This window comes from Rhinatrema bivittatum, chromosome 7 (genome assembly GCF_901001135.1).
Source record: "Rhinatrema bivittatum chromosome 7, aRhiBiv1.1, whole genome shotgun sequence".
Lineage (NCBI taxonomy): Eukaryota > Metazoa > Chordata > Amphibia > Gymnophiona > Rhinatrematidae > Rhinatrema > Rhinatrema bivittatum.
Window position 1 is genome coordinate 5,971,002 of NC_042621.1, and position 24,612 is coordinate 5,995,613.

Consider the following 24,612-nt stretch of genomic DNA (forward strand, 5'->3'; position numbering starts at 1 on the left):
ATGTTTAGGATTCACCTATTTTTGCAAAAAACTTTTGCAATAGAGTTTAATGCCAAAAATTTTTTTGGGGGAGGAAAACAAACAAGAGTGCAATTCTTCAGAAATGAATGGCAAACGTGTTTGAAAACAATCAAAACTCCATGGCCTATGCTGACATGCTTCCACAGAAAGGAAGAATATTTTAAAAATATACTTTTCAGGGTTCACATTTTTCCCCTGAAGATACCTAGCAGTACCAAGTCATGCTTTTATATGGACTTAAGTATACAGCAAGCAAGTTTATCAGAAACCAATTTTGTCTTCTTTCTTTTAAAGAAATGCTTCTCATCTGTATGTTTATCCCATACTGCTTCTCCAGAGATTAAGCCAAAAACATAAGAAACCAAACGAAAACCTTTTATTTACTTATTCTCATACATTTATGGATCGCCTCATCTATGCACACTCAAAAGTGATTTACAATTATAATTACAACATTCCAATTAACAAATCAACGGAAATTCATGAAGAACTCCAGCTGCACGAGCAGGGTGTCTCTGACCCGGGGAAGAACCAAACCTTATGCAGATTTCAGCTAAAGGTTTGCCGCAGAATCAAATGATTTTAAAAAAGGAAAAGAAGAAAACACAGTGATCCCAGTGTCCTCCCGGAGGCGGCAATCTCACAGCATCGAAAATTCAACAAGAACAGAAAATAGTAAAACATTCCATGGTATGGCAACTCTCCAACCCGAAGGCTTCCCAACCTGTCCTGGGGATTTCAGGATATTTGCAATCAATATGCATGGAGTACATTTGCATACATTGGAAAACCAGTACATGCTAATTTGTCTTGTGCATATTCATTGTGGATAACCTAGACTGGTTGTGTGTGTGTGTGAGTGTGTGTGTGAGTGTGTGTGTGTGTGTGTGTGTTTGCAGGGGAAGTGGGAAGGGTGGAAAAGGTCACCTGAACAGGTTTGGGGAATCCTGCTGTAAATTTACTTCACAAGCACCTTGTTTTACATTAGCACCTTTGCATTGCTGAACCTTAGATATGTGATTTAGAGTTACTGTTCATATTGTGTCTGGAGAAGAGATGAATATGAATTATTATGCCTGCTTACCCACGGTAATGGGCAGGAGTGCATGCATAAACTGACACGTCGGAGCACAACTTCTTACCTTTCTTCCATGCAGTGGCTACAGAGGCAACTGGTGATTGGCGTTAAGTGAATGAGGGAAGAATAGGCAGAAGGTCCATATAGTTCGGTGGCCAGGGGGACAAGCTGAGCCACTCCTGGTTTTCCTCCATTGCATGCAGGGAGATGTTGGTCTGCCTCTTTTTTTTTTTTTTGGAAATGCAAAATGAAAACCAGGACTCCATTTCCCTGTATGCAGTGGTATAAAGACAGGACTGGCTTATCTTGTCCCACTCAATATGGAGCTGTAGGATCACCCTAAGAACAGGTCAAAACCCAGTTTACTAGCCTAACTCCAACAATGTCACATAATCTGGGAGTGGTTTTCTGAGCATGTTAACAGCAAAAAACAGTTGGGAAAAAAGTCCCAAAGGCAAGGTGAAATACTGAAAACTACAGTACAAAACATTCTGTGGTTCAGAGTCTAGCTTCACTGTATCTCAGGACTGGAAAACATGCATTCTGGATGAAGACTTAACATCGTGATTAAAAAAGCTGAAGAAGAATGTCTGTTTGTATAGCACCTTATGTATTTCCAGCACCAAAGAGGGGTGTGGGAATGGAGATGCACTCTGCAAATGTGATCCCACCTTCAAAACGTACACTTGCTGTGTCTTCCTCTATGTTTGAAGGTAAAATTGTGATGCCCAGAGCATTCCTTGTTCTCGCGCACAGATGTTTGAAGTTGGCTGCATTATTCCTTATGGAGGGTCTTAAAGTCAGAAGACTGCAGGGGTCTTCAGGCCTATGTGGATTTAACTTTTGATAATGATCAAATACATAGGTTATGCCTACTTTTACTCACATCTGACAATTGTTCACTAAAGCAACTGAGGTAGACCTGTAAGTTGCACACCGTGAAGTCCATTTGCAGAGGTCTTCATGGACAAAGCAGTTTCTTCAAAGCGGGGCGAATTTCTCTTCCCGCGTGGTCTCTTTCAGGTTAGGGGTGGGGTGTTGAGAGCCTGATGTAATTAGCTCAATTCTTGCTGGCTTCCAGGAGATTATGACAGGGATTACAACAGGGCGGCACTGGAGGTGTAGCTTTCTGTGTCCTGACGTTTTTCTTCATCAAGGGCGACTAATGAACTTGGATTTTCCCCTTGAAAATTCCATCTGACTGAATATCAAAGAAGGATGGAAAAAGAAACTAAAATGTGCTTATTATTATTTAAAACATCTTTACTGAATTATCTTAAACATACAATAAATATTTAACATGCCAGAGACCCAGGATAAAAGTGCAAGCCATTATAGGTACAATGCAATCATTTAACATAGCTCCAATAGAAACTCACAATTTTCCCCTCATTTCTGTTGTTCTTCCTTAAGTAGTAGCTAATCCACAAGAAAATGAAAACAAATATTTTTCATACTGAAAAGAAGAATTATACAAGCAACATCTCTCTCCTCCCCCATGTGCTTATTAAACTTTTCCAGTCTATTTCATTACTAAGGCTGTGCAGGCAAAATATTTTCAGTTTGATGTAACTCTTTTTCAGCCTGCTTTTTGGAACACATTTTGTTTAAGAAGGATTATTTTTTTCATATTTTTCATTCTGGAGAATGGCACCACAGTGGGGCCAATGCAATGCCATTTGCCAGCCACTGCACACAGTTTAACTCACGACTGGACGTGGGTCCAAAACGCCCGTCCATAACCCCCGATCCAATACAGGGATTAGAGTGTCCAAAACGCGCGTCCAAATCACCACCTAGCTAATAGCGCTCATCATATGTAAATTCATGTAGATGAAGATATCAGCTAATCCTCACAATCCAATACATTTTCTGCGCAGCCAATGTACCTTGCAATGCGGCAATGTTTATGCCAGGCTCAAGTGGGAATTGAAAAAAAAAAGAAAAATTCTGCTTTCTGTGATTCCTCCTGATAGTATCTTCGCGATACTAAGTAGGAGGAACCCAATAAAGCAGCAGTATTTAGTTAATTTAAAAAAAAAAATCCTGGGCGCCCAATACACACACAAGATGCCCGGTCCAGGTCGTGTATCTTGTGCGTCTATGCCGGCAGTGGGAGAAGACAGATGCTCGTAGATTGAACGTCCATTTTCCCCAACGCGCTTGACAGCCACCTCTCCTGTGTGCCCAACGCCGAGGAGGTGCTAGGGATGCATTTTTTTTTTCCTAGCGCCTCCTTTTTAGCACGACCCCTCATTTAAATATTGGATCGTGCGCCCAGGAGAGGTGGCTGGGCACGTGTTAGGAAAACGGGTGCTCAACACTGAGCGCTCGTTTTCTGCGCACAATTATTGCATCAGCCCCAGTATTTGTGAACGGTGCGCATTATTTGCCGAAATGAAAAATATAAACATTTTCAGGTTTTTCAGAGGCATTATTTTATTTATTTTGGATTTAGTTTTAAAAAAAAAAGGCTCATTTGCTTTGGGATACACATTCGTTTGAAATGAATACTCACCCCTATAAATTACTGCAAAAGGCTGCATAAATAAAATGTGAAAAAAGCACTTAAAAAAATTTTTTTTTGCTGGTAAGGACGCTATGTTCAGTGCCCCCAGGCTCCTGAGATTCTGAAACTGCAGAAGAAACTGCATAATTAGCCTGTTGCTGCATAATTTACAACCCGCCACACAATCAATAAATGTGAAGCTCCCCCATGCCAAATCAGTCATCTGGAGTAAGATGCGGGGCCTGCAGGGATGATTGAAGGTCTCTGTCTCAGCCCCCTGCAACTATTCTTTCTGTTTGATCCTCCAGCAGGAAACAGGAGGGGAGGGGTAGAGCTGAGGCTGAGGTAAACAGGAACCAAGTCACTCTGTTCCTAAATCCAGTTCCTTCCCTTCTGTCCTGAAGGGAACAGGAGGGAAGGAGATGAGGCTGGAGTAGGCAGTGTTTGATCACTCAAAATTCCTTTATTTCTAAGTCAAACCAAAGATGATTTTGATACAATTTATGGATGGAGTGATGTCCCTTTAGAAGAATTTCATCTTTGTACAAAGGTTCTTGCACCTGCATATGTGAACCACCACATATACCAGTTGACAAAGACCTGGATGCATTTTGGAAATTGTAGCCGATTCTGGCGCGTGCGATAGCTAAAAAGGGGCAGAGTCGGGGCGGCGTCTGCCCCCGGAAGAGGAGGAGTCTGGGCGGACGCCGCGAAGACAGCGTGGACGGCGAAAAGGTAAGGAGCCTCTTTGCTGCCCATTTCGCGCCCAATAGCATCACCTTTTATGATGGCGCTATTGGGTGTGAAAGCCGGCAGCGATCGCACCGCAGAGGTGCGATCGCTGCCGGATTTCGCAGGCCCGCCCCCCTGCACCGCGCGATTCACGACACTGCAGTGTTTTAGAAAATGTATTTATTTATTTATTTTTAATTTTTATATACCGATGTTCCTGTATGACAAACAAATCACATCGGTTTACATTGAAACAGAGAAAAGGGATTCTCCCGGAGGCGGTACATGGAACAAGGGGTACATTAAACTTGGATGGGGGAAACTATTCTAGCTAAGTTATGGAATGGTCCATAAAAACAGTCAAAGAGTTAACTGTGTAAAGTAATCTGAACAAAGATAATGGGGAGTAGATGAGAAATACAGCTTGAGTGAGTAACCTAGGCCAAAAAGGCCAGGTCTCAGTCTCTCTAATAGTAAAATCCAAACTCCTCGGACCTTGGATGGCAAAGTCCAAAAGCTTCCAAAAGCTGATTCTCCCAAAATTTCTCTTCTCCGGCAGATGCAGAAGCCACATCAGATGGGCACATGGCAAGTAATGCACCCAGACTCTCATCTCCCCTCAGGCAGGCGGGTGCCCTCCTGAAACTGGGGTCAAGTCCCAAAACGGCATCGAGAAAAATCTCTTTTCCAAAAAGTTAACTTCCTTTCCCTCCAGTCCGGGGGGGGGGGGGGGGGGGTGGGGGGGTAACAAGGGATCACTCCTTCCAACTCCTGCTCAGCTCCGATATATAGAGCCAAGCTAACTAATGTAAAGTAATCTGAACAAAGATAATGGGGAGTAGATGAAAAATCCAGCTTGAGTGAGTAACCTAGGCCTAAGGAGTAGGAGTATTTCTATCGACCTGCAAACTCCTCTCCTCTTACACAATTCTTCAAGACCTACCAGAGACGCATATAGAGGTTCACTCCAGGTTCCTCCAACCAAAGCCACTAGACATATTACCTTGAGAGATCGGGCCCTCTCTACCACCGGTCCCCCTTTATGGAATTCCATCCCCCCAGACCTAAGACAGGAACCCTGCCTCCCAACCTTCAGGAAGAGACTTAAGACTTGGCTCTTTAAACAAGCTTTCCCAGACTCCAACTAATGTCCTTCAACTGCAAGTTCTATAACACAACCAGCTCATTTAACTGTTCGTTGTAAATATTTAAAATGCTATTAACCTTTTCTTTTTCCTTCCTCTCCCAGTTTAAGCATCCCTGTTTTTTGTAACTGCTGTCTTCTGCACTACAGTTCCAGTATGTTTTTTCTTTCTATGCACCACTGTTTTAATGTAAACCAGCATGATGTGATTTTATCATGAATGCCGGTATATAAAAACCTTAAATAAATAAATAAATAATCCCAGCCTTGGGAGAAGGACACTTCTAGGGATGGTCTAAAAAAACTCCCAGTCCCATAGTGCTGGTCGAAAAGGGAAAACACATTGGTAAGGGATCGGCATATCCCTTACAGATGTACTGTTCAAGAGTTTCATCACTGACCCAAGGGAGAGTCACTTGGGACGGAGGAGTAATACCATATCAGCTCAGTAATGGTGATGGAGAAGTGGAGAACGGGGACTATAGGAGAGGTATGAGAATGGGACTTTGCATTCTGGTAATGAACTGGGATCACATTTCTAACCATTATCTGAAGGGGAGAAGCTGAAGATCAATTTACAATTTGAGAAGAAGTAAAGAGCTGAATTACTTAAGGCAGTGGTTCTCAACAGGTGTGTCACAAGGTCCTGGGAGGTGTGTCACAGGGCCAGAATGAGGCTGATATCTCCTTATCAGCCCAGGTGGGAGTTGGTTATATTGGGCCCAATGGGAGGCTACTCTCCTCTTTCTGGCTCAGTGGAAGGCTGTTTCCTCATTCATCCAGATCAAAGCGAGACATTGCAAGCTCCTGCTCTTCTGGGTCTGATGGAGCATTAACTTTATCTTCCCCCGCTGGGCCTGGAAGTGAAGCTGCTGATGCTCTCTTCACCCTCTGGGGGGTGGGGCAAAGAAGGTTGGAGATGCTGGGCCGGGAGGTGGAAAAGAGGGAATGTGGGGGCTGTTGAGCAGGAAGGGGTGGGAAACAGGGAGTCAGAGTAGATGACAGGGAGGGGAGGAAGGGGGTAGGGAGAGATGAGCAGAGAGAGAGGGGGCACAGGGAAGAGGATTTGGGGGTTGGGATTGCAAGTCAGGGATGTGTGAGGGGATGATTGAAATGGAATAATTGGGAGAAATAAGGGATGATGGGAACATGGAGGGAGAGTGACAGGATGCAAAAGCCTTAATATGTCAGTTTTGGGAAGGTGCATTTCTTCTATCTTTGTACTTTGCTTAATGTAGGAGGCAATGTATTTCTGTTTCCATTTCTCCAGGTTTGCACTTAATGCAGAGTGGCTTTTTGGGGTTTCCATTCCAGATTTTGTCTCCTCATTTGTAATTTGTGGTCTTTTATTCTGTATTCAGTGAAGGCCTGTTCTGGGTGTGTGACCAAGGCGAGGTATTTCATTAGCATGTAAGCATTTGTATCGGTCTTATTTGTTGTGTTTTCTCAATAGGACATGCATTGGTGGTGCCCTGCTGCTTTTCCATTGGTAGGGATACTGCTGTTTGAGTCCTCGGAGTTAGTGCTATTATGGTATGACAGGTTTGCTATAAATCTGCTGAGCATTTGTTTTTCAGGTTTTGTATTTTACAATGAGCCTGGAAGTAGAGAGAGGTTTTTTTTTTCTGATACTGAAATGATGATACCAGTATCAAAATATCTTTTTTGTATGGTGAGTTGCTTGTGGAAATATCCTAGTTCTGCAATGCCCCTATTGTTGGGGGTCATGAGATTCCTGTAGTTGCAGAGTATATGTTTAAATTTAGCCCCATGATGGTCATGTGTTCAGTGTATCACTCACATGAGCATCACTTATCAGGCACATCCCAACAGAAAAAAGGTTGAGATCCACTGACTTAAGGAATTGGCTTAATTATTCTGAAGACTTTTGCTGAAACAGTAAGGTCACATATTTATTTATTTTCAACTTGTACGAATTAATCGGACTATTTTTCATCAAGGACTGTAAAGAACCATTCATTCACTTTACAACTTATCAGTAAAATTGAGTTGAAACCCAAACAGCTTCCAGCGTGATTATCACAGTAATTTAGCTCTGAGAAATTATTAGTGCTGTTTACAATGGATTAAAGGAGCAGCTAAACAGCCAAGCAACGCAAAATGGCCTAGAAGTTAATCTTCACCACTCCCCACCCCATCCCCAACAGAGAATCTTGGACTAGCAAATGTGAGTTGACACCTTTTGAGAACTGAGTATTTAATACTCAAACTGAGATATGGAACCCTTGGATCCACTATTTGGGATTTCCCACTCAGGAATTACTATACTGCCCAGCAATTACAAATTTTTAGAGACGGATACATAAAGTGGTGAGGGGCATGATGACAAGGAGATGAGAAGCAAGAAGAAAGCAGGCCCATCATTAATTCATCCCAGTTGATTTGAGAAAGTGGCCGCTAAGATTCTAACCTGTGACTGTGACAAAATAATAATACATAATTCAATAGTACTACTACTACTACTACTACTAATATGTAATTCAATACTACTACTACTATTATTACTAATAATAAATCATTCAATAAAAATACTAATGCTATTACTACTACTACTAATTCAATAATACTACTAATAATATGTAATTCAAGTCTAATACTAATAATAATACTAATACTACTACCTCTAATATGTAATTCAATAATACTAATAATACTACTACTCATAGTAATACATAATTCAATACTAATACTAATAATAACATGTAATTCAAGAGACCAAAACTTATTTGTGTAAACAGTTTAACCATTTTTCAGTTCAGGGTTACCTGGACATCTTCAAGTTTAGCCCAATTGTTTCTCTTGCTGCTTCTCATAGCTAATCAGATTGTTGAAATTATTTCCTGCAAAACAGATTAAGGAAAAATCACGGTTTGTGTTCTTCTTTTCTGGAGCCTTTCCGCTACCTAGCCTGAAGAATATCAATAACTAAAGGAGGATTGCCATATGGAATGGGTAGGCTAGCTAGCCATCTCAGCCCAGGTCAACCAGGACAGACTGATCTGAGTCCTGGTTCTGCCCCACTGGATGCAGAGGTTTGTAGTTCTGAATCTCCCAATGATTTCCCTAAGAAAATCAGAACTGCAAGCCCCTGCATCCAATGGGGCAAAGCCAGTCGAATTGGGATGAGTTGGAAAATCTAGGTATGGATGTTGATGCAACCCTGATTGTCCAGCAGGAGATACATTTGCATCTGTAATGCTCCAAGGGCCTTATTCAGAAAGGACTCCCTACCACCCCCATTCCCTTTGTGCCTGTGGAAAAAAACCTTTATTGACTAAGGCCCTTGGTGGTCCTGCATGTCAGCACTGAGAGCCTGCAGGCCCTGATAACATCTGACTTTTCCTGCTCACCTAGCCCATATCTCTCAGCCTCTTTGTGCTGTCATTCTTACTGCCTTGGCCCTAAGATGAGCCCCTGATTCATAGCCTTATGGAATTTCATTGAGTGCGGGAAACTGTACTATTTCTACACTCCCTTCCATAAACATAATTCAGCTTCATCTCCTAACATTTGACAAGTAGCTGGGGTATATCCTTAACAGTGTAGACCAGAAAAACTGGGTAGTCCGGTCTTTATTTGCCGTTATCATTTTATCTGCTGTGCTACACATGGAGAAACCCATTCACTGGTGTGGACAAGAAATACAATCTTTACGTTGCCATTGCTTCTAGCACACAAAAGCAGTGAATGTGTCATGCTGTTAATTATGGGGTTTAGATGTGTTTGTTAGAGCTGGTCCTGCCACTAGCTTTCAGGCACAAAAGACGGTTGAAAAACCTGTCTTTCTTGCACTGAGTCCTTGCACACAAAAGCTGCTTGATCATTAATTCCGGAGGACAAAAGTTTTGCAAAACTGGTCTCATTCCTTGGAAATTGCCATGTATGTGAATCATTTGCTCTCCTGCTGCGTCCTCCCCATCTGAACACAATCATCATGCACACTTTTCTGATATCGGGACAAGATGGACCCTCGTAACTGTTACATTTGGCTGGTCGCACGACTGGCCGCACTTACCCCAAGACGACGACCCCAGTTGAGGATGCCGCTGACTGCCCTTGGTGGCATGGACGCCGCTGGCTCCCTCTCCACCATTGCACCGCATTGCTCTCTAGGCACATGCGCCATGCACCAGGCCTTAAAGGCCTCCTGGCGGGAAAGCTGATGACATCATATGACTGGGTATTTAAACCCGGCCATGATTCCAGAAGTCTGGCTCAGCAACAGGTCTCCTGCCTTGTGTGCAGCACGTTCCTACTTCCTTGCCTCTCCAGCCTGCCTTGCATCGTCTTGTCCATTCTGTCTTGCCTTGTCTCCTCTGCCTGCACTGGTTCGTTCCGTCCTTCCTGCCTCATTCCTGCCCTTGCCTCTGACTGACTTCTTGAAACTAACCATTGCCTGGACAGAAGAATTCTTAAATTTGTTGGCTTATTGTAAGGAAAATGGACCCTTGTGCTGTGATGTGGTTGGCGTAGCCTAGGGAGTGGACATCCTAGGCGCACACCGACAGCTGGCGGATGTACCCTGGGACAGGACTGGTTAGGCGCTTCACCTTTACCAATCCCTTTCCCCTCAGGTTGACTGTTGGGTTCCAGGGGCCGGCAGGACTTAGGCAGTGATCCCAAAGGGCAATGGGAGAGAGTGTCTGGGGCCAAGCTAGGTCTGGGCAGGCAGCAGTCAGAGAGAGACACCGGAGACAGGCCATGACTCTGGGATGGCAGTGAGCAACATGGTCCGGGTCCAGGCAGAGGTCAGATGGCCCCAGAAACTCTCTCCCATTGCCCTGTGGGATCACCTCCTGCCGGCCCCTGGAACCCCAGTCAAGCTTAGGGGAAAGGGGTTGCTAAAGGTGAAGCGCCTGACCAGTCTTGCCAGCTGTCGGTGTGCACCTAGGAGGTCCGCTCCCTAGGCCGCGCCAACCACACCACAGCATAAGGGTTCACTATCCTTATAGTAAGCCAACAAATTTAAGAATTCTTCTGTGTCTGTACCCTCTGATGGGTTGCATCTTTAGAAAATGCTCTTAAGAATGTAAGAAACAAGGCACAGATTATACACTGAGGATTAGTTCACTTCCAACATTAAAGCTCTGACTAATGTAAAATGGTTGCAAATTGTTTTGAGGTTTTAATTAATATTCTGCATTCTTTGAGGTCAGCGTCCTCCTTTCAATTCTTCAGAAGTCGAAGCCTGTTTAGGGAGCGCCTATGGCAGAACTCCGTATTTGAACAAAAAATTCCCAGCTCCAGCACACTTCCGGTTTCTAATCCCTGCACCCTTGTTTATACTACTTTCCTGTAGACAAAGATCAGTTCCTTGTGCGTGACCATAAGTTAACCTGACACTGACAAAATGAAGCACTGTAAATATTTCATCAAGATGTACATTCCAATAAAACATTCATGACAAAGAGGAGCAAAGTGCATCCTCATCTTCCAGTACCTCAGTATCTTAAAACCAACCTCCACTCGCATACATCAGCCCCCAAAACCAAAAGGACCGTAAGACCACAACCACTGCCAAGGCCAACACCGCAAAAACAATAAACAAACCACATGAAGAGAAAACGGGATGGCTCATCATTTCTTCAGCCCTGTCCTGGCAGGCAGTCAACAAGCACATTCTCACATCCACACAAATCTGCCCGGAGAGAGGAGGAGGGTGGGGTGAGGGAGGGGCCGAGGCTCACCTCCATCATACCAGAACCAAAACTGGGGAGAAACAAGCCTGCCACGTCGCTGCCTTGAACTGGGCCACTCTGGGTCAGCCTTTGGTGCGGGATGGGGTGCGGGATGGAATCCAAGGAACACCGCAGCCAAAGGTTATCCCACAGCACAAACAGGAGGACCATCCGCAGAAAGGAGGCTTCGCATTACATTTACAGTATGATAGCACTGCCCATTCTTTCTTTCTTTCATTGACCCGGCAGATTCCTCACGTTTCTTTGCACTTCCAACTCAGCCAAAACCAGGGGTAGGATCTGGCTCCATGAAGCTTCATTCGCCAATATGCAAGGATTTTTTCTCCTGTATTATATTCCCCCTCCCAAATTTATGTTTACTCCAATCATTGCAGCAAGGATGCTGGGCCAGGGCCACACATTGGGGCTCCGTCCAGAACCCTGGAATCATGGGCCCTGAATCCATCCACTCGGTGTCGCCCTTGGGCAATGACCATGAAACCCCTCCCCCCCACCCCCAGGGCCATGAATACCGCTTCCACAGAATCCCAAGCCCTGGCCTAGTGATGCAATTTTTTGTATGTATTGCCTACATTTTTCAACCAGGAGGGGAATGTGGTGTTTGACAAATGAAATGTGAAGGAATCAGGAAACAAAAGCATCAGCCTGAAGTTCAGCTAAACATGGCTGATCCTACTGGTTCTTCAATGAAAAACTTTTGAGGGAGCGCTAGGGAGCGGTCCCAAATCTGGAGAGGTTGGTGTGCCCTTGGACCACGACGCGACTGCAGAGAGCTCCGTAGAAGCGCCGAGGCAGGTAAGACGTGTCCAAGCACAGGCGGACAGGCTGAGACCAGGGACTCTGACCTCTGCCAAATCTGAATGCATCAGAAGAGACTCAACAACGCAATGCCAGTCTCTGGGGTAGCCCTCTGGCTACTCAATAGCCCTTTCGAACCTGCCATACGGGAACGGCAAATGTGTCAGGATGGACAGAGATCGAGGGCAGGCGATGGAACTTGAACTTGAAAGAAGAGAGGAACTCGAAGACTTGGACAAGACTTGAAGACTGAAGTCATGGTCAGATGAAGGCACAAGGACAAGGCTGAGGCAAGGCTGAAGAGAGGAACATTGAGGAAGACACTTGATGAGTGGAAAGACGACAGCAGAACTAAAACAGCATGAAGAGGAATCCAGCCAAGACTTGAGGCAGCAACCGACCTGGACTGAGCTTTGGTGACCTAGCGTGATCGACGCACATGATAGGCCAACCAGAAGAAGACGAAACTTCAGACCTGGCATGGAAGACGCACCTGAAGGTCATCCCGAAGCTGAACAGAGGACGGCAGCCCTCTTAGGAGGTAAAATCCAGAACCAGGACATCCGAGAAGAAGGCTTCCTAGGAAAGGAGCCAAAAGGAGTGGACGCTTGAAAGCATAGGATCTGAAGACGAGGACATCAGAAGAATCTGAAGACGAGGACATCTGGACACGAAGACATCTGGAACTTCAGGACCTCAAGACTTCAACCCCAGGACACTCAGCCAAGAGCATCAAGGAGGTGCCGAGAGAACTGGAGAACAAGACATCTGAAATATCAGGACATCTGGACTTCGGACCCCCAGGTCACTCAATCAAGAGCATTGAGGAGGCACTGAGAGGCAGAACAACTGGACGACAGGACCTCTGGAGAGACAGGACATCAGAAAGTGACGACATCAGGAAAGTCTGAAGGCAAGGACATCAGGAACATCGGACGACGAAGACATGGACATGAGATCTGACATGGAACGAAGATGCAGACGAAGGATCAGGAACCACAAAGGAAGACAATGGAATTCCCATTGTGCTGGAGTTTCCTGGAATGAAGAACTGGAACAGAGGGTCCAGGAGCAGTCCAGCTCCATGACTGACTCCTTGCAAAGGCAACGATGAACTGAAGGCAGAGCCCTTTTATAGGGCTGAAGAGGAAACACCTGGATGAGGTCATCAGATGGGGCTGCGGGCCCTTTAAATCCAGAGAAGAGGCGCGGCCTCATGCCTAGGAAGGCAGGACCTCTGAGAGCGGCATCCCTGCTGTGAAGAAGGAGCAGGAGCGGCAGTACACCGTGAAGCAGGGCTCAGCGTTAGAGGTGGCTTCCTGCCGCAGGAGAAAGGCTGGGGGCGGCTCCACGCCATGAAGCAGGTCCCGGCGAGAGGGACTCCAGCCGCTGAAGGAACCACGGTGGCCCTGCCAGTGCAGGAGAAGAATGCGGGCGCCTCTGGGCCGCAAGGGCAGAACAGCGGCAGCGGCTCCCTGCCGCTTGGAAGCACGGCGGCACAGCCCGCTGTGCAGGAGGAAGATGTAGGCGGCCTCTGAGTGCACAAAGCAGAGTGACAGCGTTGGGACAGCTGAGAGACTGGCAGCGAGGAGGTGAGAGGCTGCTCGTGGCCTAGCCGCGAGCAGAATCGCAACAAAAACCTTCAAAGGATCCTAGGTGTTGCTGGAAGGAGTGCTGGTGGCTAAGGGTCATTCTTCCCTCTGCGCTAGCACTGACCTAATGACCCAGTGATGTCTTAGGCCCTGAGCTCTTGAAGGCCTTGTCACTTACAGGAGACCTTAAGCTGAGTTCTTGTTGACTCTGAGACCTTTCTGGAGAGCAGGGATTCAAATGCCAGGGTAACTTCCAACCAAGGTGGCACAGTCTGTCCTGCTGCAACTTCACCTGTGGAAAGAATCCAGCCCCAAAGAGAATGTGTTTTCCCACGTCCCTTTGCACGAATCCCCTGTTAATTTAACCGTGCTGTGCTTTAGACAAAGAAGCTGTACCAAGGCCATACTAAAAATACTCATCTTACCAGAATAGTCTTTGTAATATTTATGTCTGAGATTGCGCCCATCTACAAAAGAAGATGCATTTTATTAAAATTTCTTGCATACCTCAGATTCAAAACAACTTCAGTAATATTCTTGTTTCCTTTGATAGCACAAGGGAGCATCATTTACAAGAACACGTTCAAAGCTTTTCTGACTAACCATATTATTACGCTGAAAACATTTTGGAATCACTAAAGCAGCTTAGGCCAGTTCAGCTTTTGCTTAAAACTAGTCACATTGGGCCAGAAAAAAACTGAAGCCAAATCATTTCCAGTCCCTATACTACGAGGGTGCCTATAAAAAACTGCAAATAAATGCAGAACTATTAGGACGTATTTTACTGTGGAAGAGACGAAGGAGCACGGGTATTGACACAGAGGGTCAAAACTGATTTTTATGCTACAGGCTATAGGATGTAGCTTTGGCTCCTTTATTCAGCACTGCATGCACACACACTTTTGTTGTGAAGGGTGATATCCCGTTTCGGCTGTGCGGGCCAGGTTTGCATGGCAGGCTTTGCCTCCCGTCACCCAGAGGATCAGTGGCAAGGTTAGGTCTGGACGTGAAGTTGTCCCTGTGGTGCCAGCTTCCAGCACCTGTTTAGTTAATATAATTTAACACATTTAAGAAACATGAAATTATGTGCCTTATTGGGAACCGTTTTGACGGCATCTAGCTTAACGATGGTATAGAAAAGATTTTAAATAAATAAATACAATAAATAATGCACTTACAATCAGGACCACCACCCTCCCTTGCCACTGCTTCTCCATTTGCTTTCTGCTATGCTACTAACTCCTCCCTTATCAGGGAGATAATACCATACCGATACTGACCAGATTTTCCATGCTGTTTGATGCATTGCCCCCTGTTAGGGATTCCCTCTGCCGGATTGCCTGGGTTTATAATGTGGCATTCATACCCTGTGGGGCAACGAAGAGGTTCATCTCCATCCTCCGTGGTGCTGCAGGCCTCAGCTGCTGGGGGGAAAAAAAAAAATGGGAAGGAGGAACACCGACATTATTTTGGAACCAAAAAAGGCCCAGCACTGAACCGTGCAGCCAGGGCGCACCTAGCCAGTCAGGTGTTTAGGATATCCACACTGAATATGCATGAGATAGAGCTGCACGCACTGCTTCCACCGTATGCAGATCTATCTCATAGATATTCACTGTAAAGAACCTGCAAACCTGACTGGCTGGGTGTGTCCCGAGAAACAGTTCATCACCCCCATCAACATTTTAGCCTCTGCTGCTACTTTTAATACATTTTCAATGGAATTTTAGCGCCGCTCCCTTCTCGCTGTTTCATTAAGCAGATGTCTGAAACATCCATTGTAGGTTTATGGTTGCATCAATCCATTGTGATCTAGGCATTCAGCTGTATGAACTTTAGTTGTTCTTTGGCGTGCTTTCATTTCTTTAATTACCGTAATAAGATCACTTGTTTGAACCCTAGCAATCACCCACCCAGCACTCGCCCGCCACTCTCCGTCCTGAGAATGAAGCAAGGCCTCATAAGGGCCAGGGAATGTGATTGTGAAGACAGAAGCAGGGACCTTAACACAGGCAGAGTTAACGCCCATTGTTCAATCCTTTTACACCCCTCGGCTTCCCAGGGAAAAATATTTCAGGCTTTAACACTGTGAAACCCGTAGGCACGGAAAAGGAATACGTTTGTGCCAGGATAGTACTGTTTATCACTGGAGACGACCAGCAGCAGCAGGAAGAATGCTCTGAGCTAGGGCATTTTACAGAAACTGCTGCATTATTTAGAAAAACCTGTAGTGCCCTCTCTGTGCTATTCAATGTTTCAAATGCAAATACAGCAGGTAGCAATACTTGCCCTGCATCACTTACCAATTACACCATTCAATCTGTAGTTTTGAAATTTGTTTAAGAAGCTTTCCTGTAGCCTAGGAAGCAGGCCAGGTTTGCAAGAGAATCACAGGGCAAAACTAATGGACTAGCTGCTAAGGCAGAGGACAGTGAAGTTTCTGGGATCCAGTGGATTGCAAAATCCCAGGGAGGCAGCATGGTTTTTATCAACAGTAGATCTTGTCAGACGAATCTGATCAAATTTTTTTTTGATTGGGAGACCAGAAAGCTGGATCAGAGAAGAACACTAGATGTAGTGTACTTGAATGTTAGTAAGGCCTTTGACATGGTCCCACGTAGGCGACTAGTATGGACCTTAAAGTAACTGAATGGGTTAGAAACTGGCTGAGAGGGAGGTGAGAAAGGATAATGGTAAATGGAGTTCACTCTGAGGAGGGCTGTGGGGAGGGGGCGATGTGCCACAGGGATCAACCCTTGGACAGATTCTTTTCAACATTTTCATGTACAACACTGCAGAAGGATTGTCGGGGAAAGATTTGTCTTTTTGCTGATGATACCAAAATCTCAAAAGGGTAGACAGCCAGGAAGTTGTGGAAATACACAAGGAGGGAGCTAGTGAAGCTCGAGGAATGGTCTAGGGTCTGGCAGCTAGGATTTAATGCTAAAAAATGCAGAGTTATGCACTTAGGGTGCAAAACCCAACCTGAGAGGTACAGCATAGAGCAGCGATTCTCAACCAGTGTGTCGCCAAGCACCGGCAGGTGTGCTGCGGCTTCCCCGTGTCCCACTGCTCCAACTGTGCTTCCCTCCCTCTCTACCATCGCGGCGAGATGCAGATGTTCTTCCGCTAACACTGCTGCTGTTTCTGTCCGGGCAGGAACGGCAGCAGCGTCAGTGGAAGCTGGCAACATCAGCGGCATGGCCCTTTCTTCTTCCCGCCCCCACGGCCCGGAACAGGAAGTGATGTACAGTGGGGCGCACGAGAAGAAGAGAAGCCCATGTGGCATAAAGTGCCGGCAGCAGCGTGGGCCCGGACCAAAATGAAGCACATCCGGTGATCAGCGATGGGAGAAAGAACAGAGTTAGCCCCCACAGCTGATGGGATTCTTCGTTCTCAGGCCGCAGGGGCTGAGGAGGAGGCTACTGCAGCTGCCATTTGTGCTGGGGAGGAGGGGGGGGGGGGTGCGTTGTGAGAGTGAGCCAGATGGAGAGAGAGCATATGTGTATGTGGTTGAGAGCTTGTATGTAAAAGAGTGTGTTTGTACATGTGTGTGTGTGATTGAGAGCATGTGTGTAAGTGAGAGAACATGTGCGTGATTGGGAGCATGTGTGTAACAGAATGCGTGTGATTGAGAGAGGGACTGGTCAGGGAGGTGACTGGTGTGTGTGAGGAAGAGAGAATGGTCAGGGATGTGACTGGTGTGAGAGAGAGAGAGAGAGAGAGACTAGTTGGGGAGGTCATTGGTGTGTAAGAGAGAGCAACTGGTTGTGAGGTCTAATTGGTGAGTGTGTGACTGGCTGTGGGCCCTAAGGAAGAGGACTGTGAGGACAGAGCTTCCGCAGCCACTGCTTTTGGCTTGCAAGGGAAAGGAGTAGGAGAGTTGCTGGAAAGGGTAAGTAAAGGTGTCTTTTAAAGTTTATTTTTCTTGATTGACTGCCATTTTTAATTAATGGGTATTATGTGATGTCTGCTGTTTTGAAAGGTATTTGGACAATTTTTAATAATTTTTAGGAGGTTTTAATTGTTTTTAATTGTTGGATGTTATTCTGTTCATCAGCTGTTTTGTAACATCTATTAGTATAGTTTTACAATTATTTCTGTGTGGGGATCTATAGCAGCTTGGCTTATTCTGCTTTCCTAATAGGAAGTGTATTAGTGTTTAGGGCCTGGTTAAATATTTGTAGCATTGCCTTTTCATAGGTTGAGTTGTTACTGTTTGAGTGTGCGCTATAATGCAGGTGTAACTTTGTGTGGATTAGTTTGTGTGCATTATTGCAGTCCTGGGACTATGTTAGGTGCTATATTTGTTTCCATTTCTCCAGGTTTGCCCTGCTTGCAGAGTGGCTTTTTGGGGTTTCCATTCCAGTTTCTGTCTCCATATTTATAATTTGTGGTCTTTCTGTACTTGGTGAAGGTCAGTTCTGGGTGTGTGACAGAGGTGAGGTATTTTACTAGCATGCAGGCATTTGTATCAAACGTATTTGTTATGTTTTCTCAATATGATATGCATTAGTGGTAAATTACTGTCTTTTCATAAGGAGGACTATTGCACCTGGTAGTAGAGGGAGTGTTTTGCTTTTACTGAGATGCCATCAGACCCAGAATATATTTTTTGTATGGTGAGTTGTTCAGGGTAATGCTCTAGTTCTGCTCTGCACCCATTGTTGGGGGTCGAAGGGGTTCCTGTGGATGCAGAGTGTTTGTTTACATTTATCCCCGTGACTGCCACATAGTCAGTGTGTCACCCATGTGTGAACCATCTGTCAGGTGTGTCCCGGCCAAAAAAAGGTTGAGAACCACTGGCATAGAGGGTGAAGTTCTTCTAAGCATGAAAAAAAGAGCCGTATCTGGGGGTGAAAATATCTGATGATCTTAAGGTGTCCAAACAGGTGGAAGTGGTGACAGCAAAAGCTAGAAGGATGCTTGACTGCAAAGGGAGAGGAATAGTCAGCATTAAACAAAAGGTGACATTGACCCTGTATAGGTCCCTGGTGAGACCCCATTTGGAATACTGTGTACAATTCTTGCACTTGGAACTTAAACTGAGAATTTTTGTTAAATTTAGGAAGTTACTAAAGTCCTATCTCTTCAAGCAGACTATAGATACTTGGCTGACCTTTGGTTTTTTTTATCCTTTTGACTTTGATACTCTTATATGCTTTTAATCTTTATTTATTTAGATTTATATTCCGCTTTTTGCACTTTTTTCAGTGCTTCAAAGTGGATTACATTCAGGTACTGTAGGTATTTATTATTTATGAATATTGGGGCGGATTTTCAGAGCCCTGCTCGCGTAAATCCGCCCAAAACCGGGCGGATTTACGCGAGCAGGGCCCTGCGCGCCGGGAAGCCTATTTTACATAGGCCTCCCGGCGCGCGCAGAGCCCCGGGACTCGCGTAAGTCCCGGGGTTCTCCGAGGGGGCGTGTCGGGGGCGGGCCCGGTCGTCGCGGCGTTTTGGGGGCGTGTCGGCAGCGTTTTGGGGGCGGGTACGGGGGCGTGGCCACGGCCCGGGGGCGTGGCCGCGCCCTCCGTACCCGCCCCCAGGTCGCGGCCCGGCGCGCAGGAGGCCCGCTGGCGCGCGGGGATTTACGCCTCCCTCCGGGAGGCGTAAATCCCCCGACAAAGGTAGGATGGGGGTTTAGACAGGGCCGGGCGGGTGGGTTAGGTAGGGGAAGGGAGGGGAAGGCAAAGGAAAGTTCCCTTCTAGGCCGCTCCGATTTCGGAGCGGCCTAGGAGGGAACGGGGGTAGGCTGCGCGGCTCGGCGCGCGCAGGCTATACGAAATCGATTAGCCTTGCGCGCGCCGATCCAGGATTTTAGCCGATACGCGCGACTACGCGCGTATCTACTAAAATCCAGCGTACTTTTGTTTGCGCCTGGAGCGCAAACAAAAGTAGGCTGTTCGCGCTCGTCTGAAAATCTACCCCATTGTGTTTTATGATGCAGTTTAGAACTTTTGGCTTGAAGTGACATTCATGTTCTGGTGTGCAAGCTGTTTTTATACTGATTAGAGATGTAATGTTTTTTTTATCTTTTATTTGCTTTGTTTTTATGCTTTTATTTTATTTTTCATGTTTGTTTTTACTGATTCAATATATGTATGTGATATTATTGATCATTTTATTATGTATGTTATATTGTAACCTGCCTAGTATTTTAGATTGGCAGGATATACATTTTATAAATAAATAAAACAAACAAACAATTCTGGAGAACGCACCTTCAAAAAGATATAAACAGGATGGAGTTGGTCCAGAGGGTGGCTACTAAAATGATCAGTGGTCTTCGTTCTAAAGCATTTGGGGATAGACAAAGATCTGAACATATATAGCCTAGAAGAAAGACAAGATAAAAGAGATATGACAGAGTCATTTAAATATCTCCAAGGTTTCCAAGCACAGGAGGTTTGCCTCTTTTAACAGAAAGGAGGCTCTAGAACGAGGGATCATGGGATGAGGTGAAAGGGGGTAGACTCAGGAGTAATCTAAGGAAATATTTCTTTACAGAGAGGGTGTTGGATGCATGGAACAGCCTCCCGTTAGAGGTTGTGGAGACAAGAACAGTATCTGAATTCAACAGAGCATGGGATAAACCAGGGGATCTGTGAGGGAGTGATAGGTATTGTAAAGCTGGGATATGCAGACCAGATAATCCGTAATGGTCTTTTTCTGCCATCACGGTTCTATGTTTCTAATGCACATCAGATCTGATTGATCCATGTGATAACAGTTGCTCAGACCGCATGAACCAACTTGATCATGCTGTATGGAATTACATGTATGACCCAAGCATGGTTAATCCCAAGGTTTGAGAGAATTGTTATTTGCTAGGAAGTGAAGGTAAACCCCTCCCACCTCATTCAGCCCAGTCATTGTAGCAATAATCCTTCACTGAGGGACACACACCAAAGTTCCCTTTAAAACCTTGCAACCATCGATCCTAAATCCATCCACTAAGTGTCATCATTACCTAATGACTGGTACTCCCTCACCTTAAGCTTCGTTGATGGGGGGAGCAGAACATCTGATCCTGGAATCAAATTTTGGCCTACTCTTTTTTTTTTTTTAATATAGTTCTGTCTTTGTTTTTGTGTTCTACTCCTTGAAGACTGGATTCCAGTTAGGGCTGCCACAGCCGCAGCTGGTTTTACTTCATTGCATCCGTGAACTTAAAAATTCTACCTTAGACAAAGTGAAATTACAAAATCCACAGCATTGGGGATTACAGATCAACCTGTTTGACATGATGCTTGTTGGCCACCCTAGCTGTGGTGCTGCCCAGTAAGCCTTTAGCACAGGCATTTCCAAGTAGTATTACACATCTGAAGCCAATTTTCCCTTTTCCCTCTTGCTACCCGCCCTCCACCCCACACACACACACACACACACACACACAATGCTAGCAGTCATTCCAATGAAAAGGTTCACAAAGATCCTCCTTTTCCATGAGGCTGGTTTGGCCATCTTTCCTCCCCCTCTTTTAGATTAAACCTAGTCTCAGCTGCTATTGATGAATGTAATAATAATCGATCCAAATTCTTTATTTTGCAGCCTATCAGTAAAACCAGTAACCATTAATGTGTCTGAGAAAAAAAAAAACCCAACCAGAAAAACAACCCAAAAGAAACGAGAACCAAGAACGAGTTGTGTGTTCTTGGTAATGACAAAGCAGGAGCCATGCGCTTCCTCTTATTAGCTGAAAGAATTTAGCTCTTTCCTCTTTTTCTAAAGTTTACTCTTGCCAATTGCTTCCTTAGGAGCTGTGGGACATGGAGATGCAGGCATAGCTACAAGTACCCATGGGTTACAAGGCAGCGATGGGTCATGCAGGGGCGAATAATAAAGATGAAACAGTTTTGATACATTGCATGAAATATATTAAGCTTCCTAATGTTTCTGTTGAATATTTATGTATTTATTTTTTGAAACTTTATTTATAAACTTTTTTTGGCATACAAATGGTGTCAGAGAAAAAGGAATACAGCATTGAACTACAGATCTAATAGTGCGGTCAACCTGCCCTATACGAATTCAGAAGGACAATACACCAAATAATCATAAGCTTACACGTAGGAATATAACAATCAAGGAACAACAACTGCATAGTACTGATAGTATATTTCCCATGCAGCTTTGTATTTAAACTACTCATTCTTCAAAGCACAGCGTAATCACTCAACATCAGCAATCTCCCTCATTTGGGCACACCAGTGATTGAAACATGTTTTTCTCTTCCAAAATGTGGCAATGGCTAGCAATAATTGACCCACCAGTTGACGATGTTTCCAGAGAACCAGGGACCCCTCCCACTTGCCCAACACCCCCAGATAATGGAGCAATATAAACAGAAAGGCCAATAATGTCAGCAATCTCCTGGGTAATCAACCTCCAGAAGTGCCCTATCCCATGCCAGGGCCACCACATATGGATGTAAGTGCCTACTTCACCACACCCCCTCATTTTATTTTTATATTTCAGTACTTCAAAGCAGATTACATTCAGGAACTCTATTTCCCTAACCCCAGAGGGTTTACAGTAGTTTGTACCTCAGGCAATAGAAGTTGAACTGACTTGCCCAAGTTCATGAGAAGTAGCAGTAGGATTTGAACCCTGGTTTATAGTCCGCTGTTCTAACCATTAGGCCACACCTCTACTGAGCTCATAGTGATTGCAGGCCCTTCCACCTAGAGCCCTTCTTTCAGTAAGACCAAGCTGTTGGGCATTGGTGGGCTCTGTCCTATTACCTATGTCCTTTACTTCACCTCTGCCAAATAAAGATATCTGAGTGAAGATCTTGTGCTTCCTGGCTCTGCGATTGTTATATGATAATAAAGCTATGGATCTGGGCCTTTTGGCTGAGTCTCAGAATCTGTACAGTATGGAGGTAATGACCTGCTATCCAATCCTGTTGAGGGACATGATTATGTTATCATCATTGACAAAGCAGGAGGACTAAACTTCCTGTTAAAAGGGAAAGTAAAACTACAGTCATCATGTGGTGAGACTCCTCCATTATCTTTCATTCCATTTCTATTACAGCTTTAGTGATGCTTTTCCCATCAGACTTTTACGTCTGCTCCTGACAAATGCTACGAAATTTTAATGCACAGTCTTGTGTCGTTGATACTTTCCTGTCTTGCTGTCATCTGATTGTATTACTATGTACTAGAGTTTGCAGCCCCGCCGGGGGAATTGGGAACAAGCTCTGGTTACAACCGGACAAAATTTGCGTGAAATAAAGTCACAAGATTACACGTGCATTCATTTGCGAGTCCCTTCAAGTGCAAGGAATCACATTGATGAATGACAGTGGTAGACAGATGTTGACTAGGGTCCTCATTTATAACTGCATATACCTTGTGTTACATGTAAGTCACAGCTACCAACGATGTTATGGATGCGAATGCCTTCGGGTTTTGTACGGCATGGGATATATAGAGGTGACTTTGAGCCCCTCCTTGGAAGTCCATGTATAAGAAGACACCCTCGAAGATAAAACAAGAAGGGTGACTTGTTCGCAAATGAATGTAACAGTATTCAAACAAAACACTAAGAAAAGATGAGGCGAATTCTGGACAATAAAATAAAAGCTTTCCTGTACTGCACTGAAGCTGTCCTGTATTATTATTTAAAATCCCAGCAAATGGACGGTCAGAGCTGCCAATCAAACCCAGGTCCCTCTGCATGGTAAAACACTAGCAGCAGGCTAGGGTGGCTGCTTCTGGTCCTATCAGTTTCCCTTCTCCCTGTGCAGTTACCCTGTGCCTCTCCCAATAAAGAAAGAAGAACCACCAGGCACATTTCCTTCTCATGAAGACGAGTGGAAACAAATTCATATTTCCTTTATTATTCTTTTTTTTTTTCCCCCTCGCATGGTTCTCTAGCACGGGGAGGATGAATTTACTAAATGCCAACCACTTACAAACCCGTTCCCCTGATTGATACTTCCCAAGGAAATGCCTTCAGAGTTTGTAGCCTGAATGTTGCTCAACCAGTTCTGCTCCAAGGAAGCGGTAAGCAAACGTGAGACCATGCTCTGCGCTTGAGAGAGATTTTTTTTTTCTTTCGAAAGACTGAGAGATAAATAATCAAGACCGAGTGCCTTGGTGCACAGCCTGTGGGCACTTTTACCTGCGGAGTTTGCAGTAACAATCAAAATAAAACTAATGCTGCTAGTTTTGTTTCCAATATTGGCCAAGGAAAGATTGTCAACGGCGAGACCTGCCTGCCTACTGTACGTAAGTTTTCGGCAGAAAACTAAAAGGCACAGTTTTGAATAATCAAAACATGTGTGAAGTTGCCTCCTCCAGACTTAACCCTGCAGCCAGAACTCCTACAAAGCAGGCATGCAAAAGTGCGCACGTTGCTGACATATTAGTCCTGGGGGAAGTCAGCGCTACTGCGGAGCGGAGAATTTGTGCAGAATTTCCCCCCTGTGCAGAATTGCCAAATTCTGCGCAGAAAATAGCAGAGGAGACCCCCAGCATGTCGCGAACGGAGCGCGTGAAGATGAAGGACCACGTGTGCCGCGGGACGCACTCCATTTGCAGCAAAGATGAAGGCCTGGGCGCACTGTTCGTGGCGAAAATGGAAGGCCCCCATGTGCCGCAAATGGAGTGTGCTTCACTCGCGGTGAAGATAAAGGCCTCCGTGAGAGAGAATGTGTGTGTGAGAGGAGAGGGAGAGGGGTGTGAGAAAGGGGAGGGGGTGTGAGAGAGGGGAGGATGAGAGAGCATGGGAGGTAAGAGGGGGGGATGCTTGAGTGTGGGTTTCAGAGAGAGGGAGTCTATATGAGGAGCTTGTGAAGAAGTGTGTATGTGTGTGAGAAATTGGGAGCTCGTGTGTATGATAAAGGGATCGTGTGTATGTGAGGGTGCTAGCCTGTGTGAAGGGATTGTGTATGTGTGATACAGAGCCTGTGTGAAAGGGTGTGTGAGAGAGAGAGATAGGTAGCCTGTGTGAGGATGTATGTGTGGGAGAGAAAGGGAGCTTGTGTGGGTGTGTATGCAAGAGAG

At 45.2% G+C, this 24,612-nt stretch overlaps 1 protein-coding gene across 3 annotated transcripts in view; it reads right to left on the bottom strand.

Moving 5' to 3' along the window:
• Window positions 1–379: 379 nt before the first annotated feature.
• The window catches only part of WFDC1 (WAP four-disulfide core domain 1), a 49,742-nt gene continuing 25,509 nt past the window's right edge, over window positions 380–24,612 (bottom strand). For 2 of the 3 annotated variants that reach the window (XM_029608100.1, XM_029608105.1), the window contains exons 4-7: window positions 14,875–15,018; window positions 14,020–14,061; window positions 8,271–8,345; window positions 380–2,300 (exon numbers count right to left, since the gene is read on the bottom strand). In XM_029608100.1, the coding sequence (XP_029463960.1) occupies window positions 8,287–8,345; window positions 14,020–14,061; window positions 14,875–15,018 (245 nt within the window). In that variant the 3' untranslated portion in view covers window positions 380–2,300; window positions 8,271–8,286. The remainder of the gene's footprint in view (window positions 2,301–8,270; window positions 8,346–14,019; window positions 14,062–14,874; window positions 15,019–24,612) is intronic. The other variant, XM_029608101.1, reaches the window with a different exon arrangement.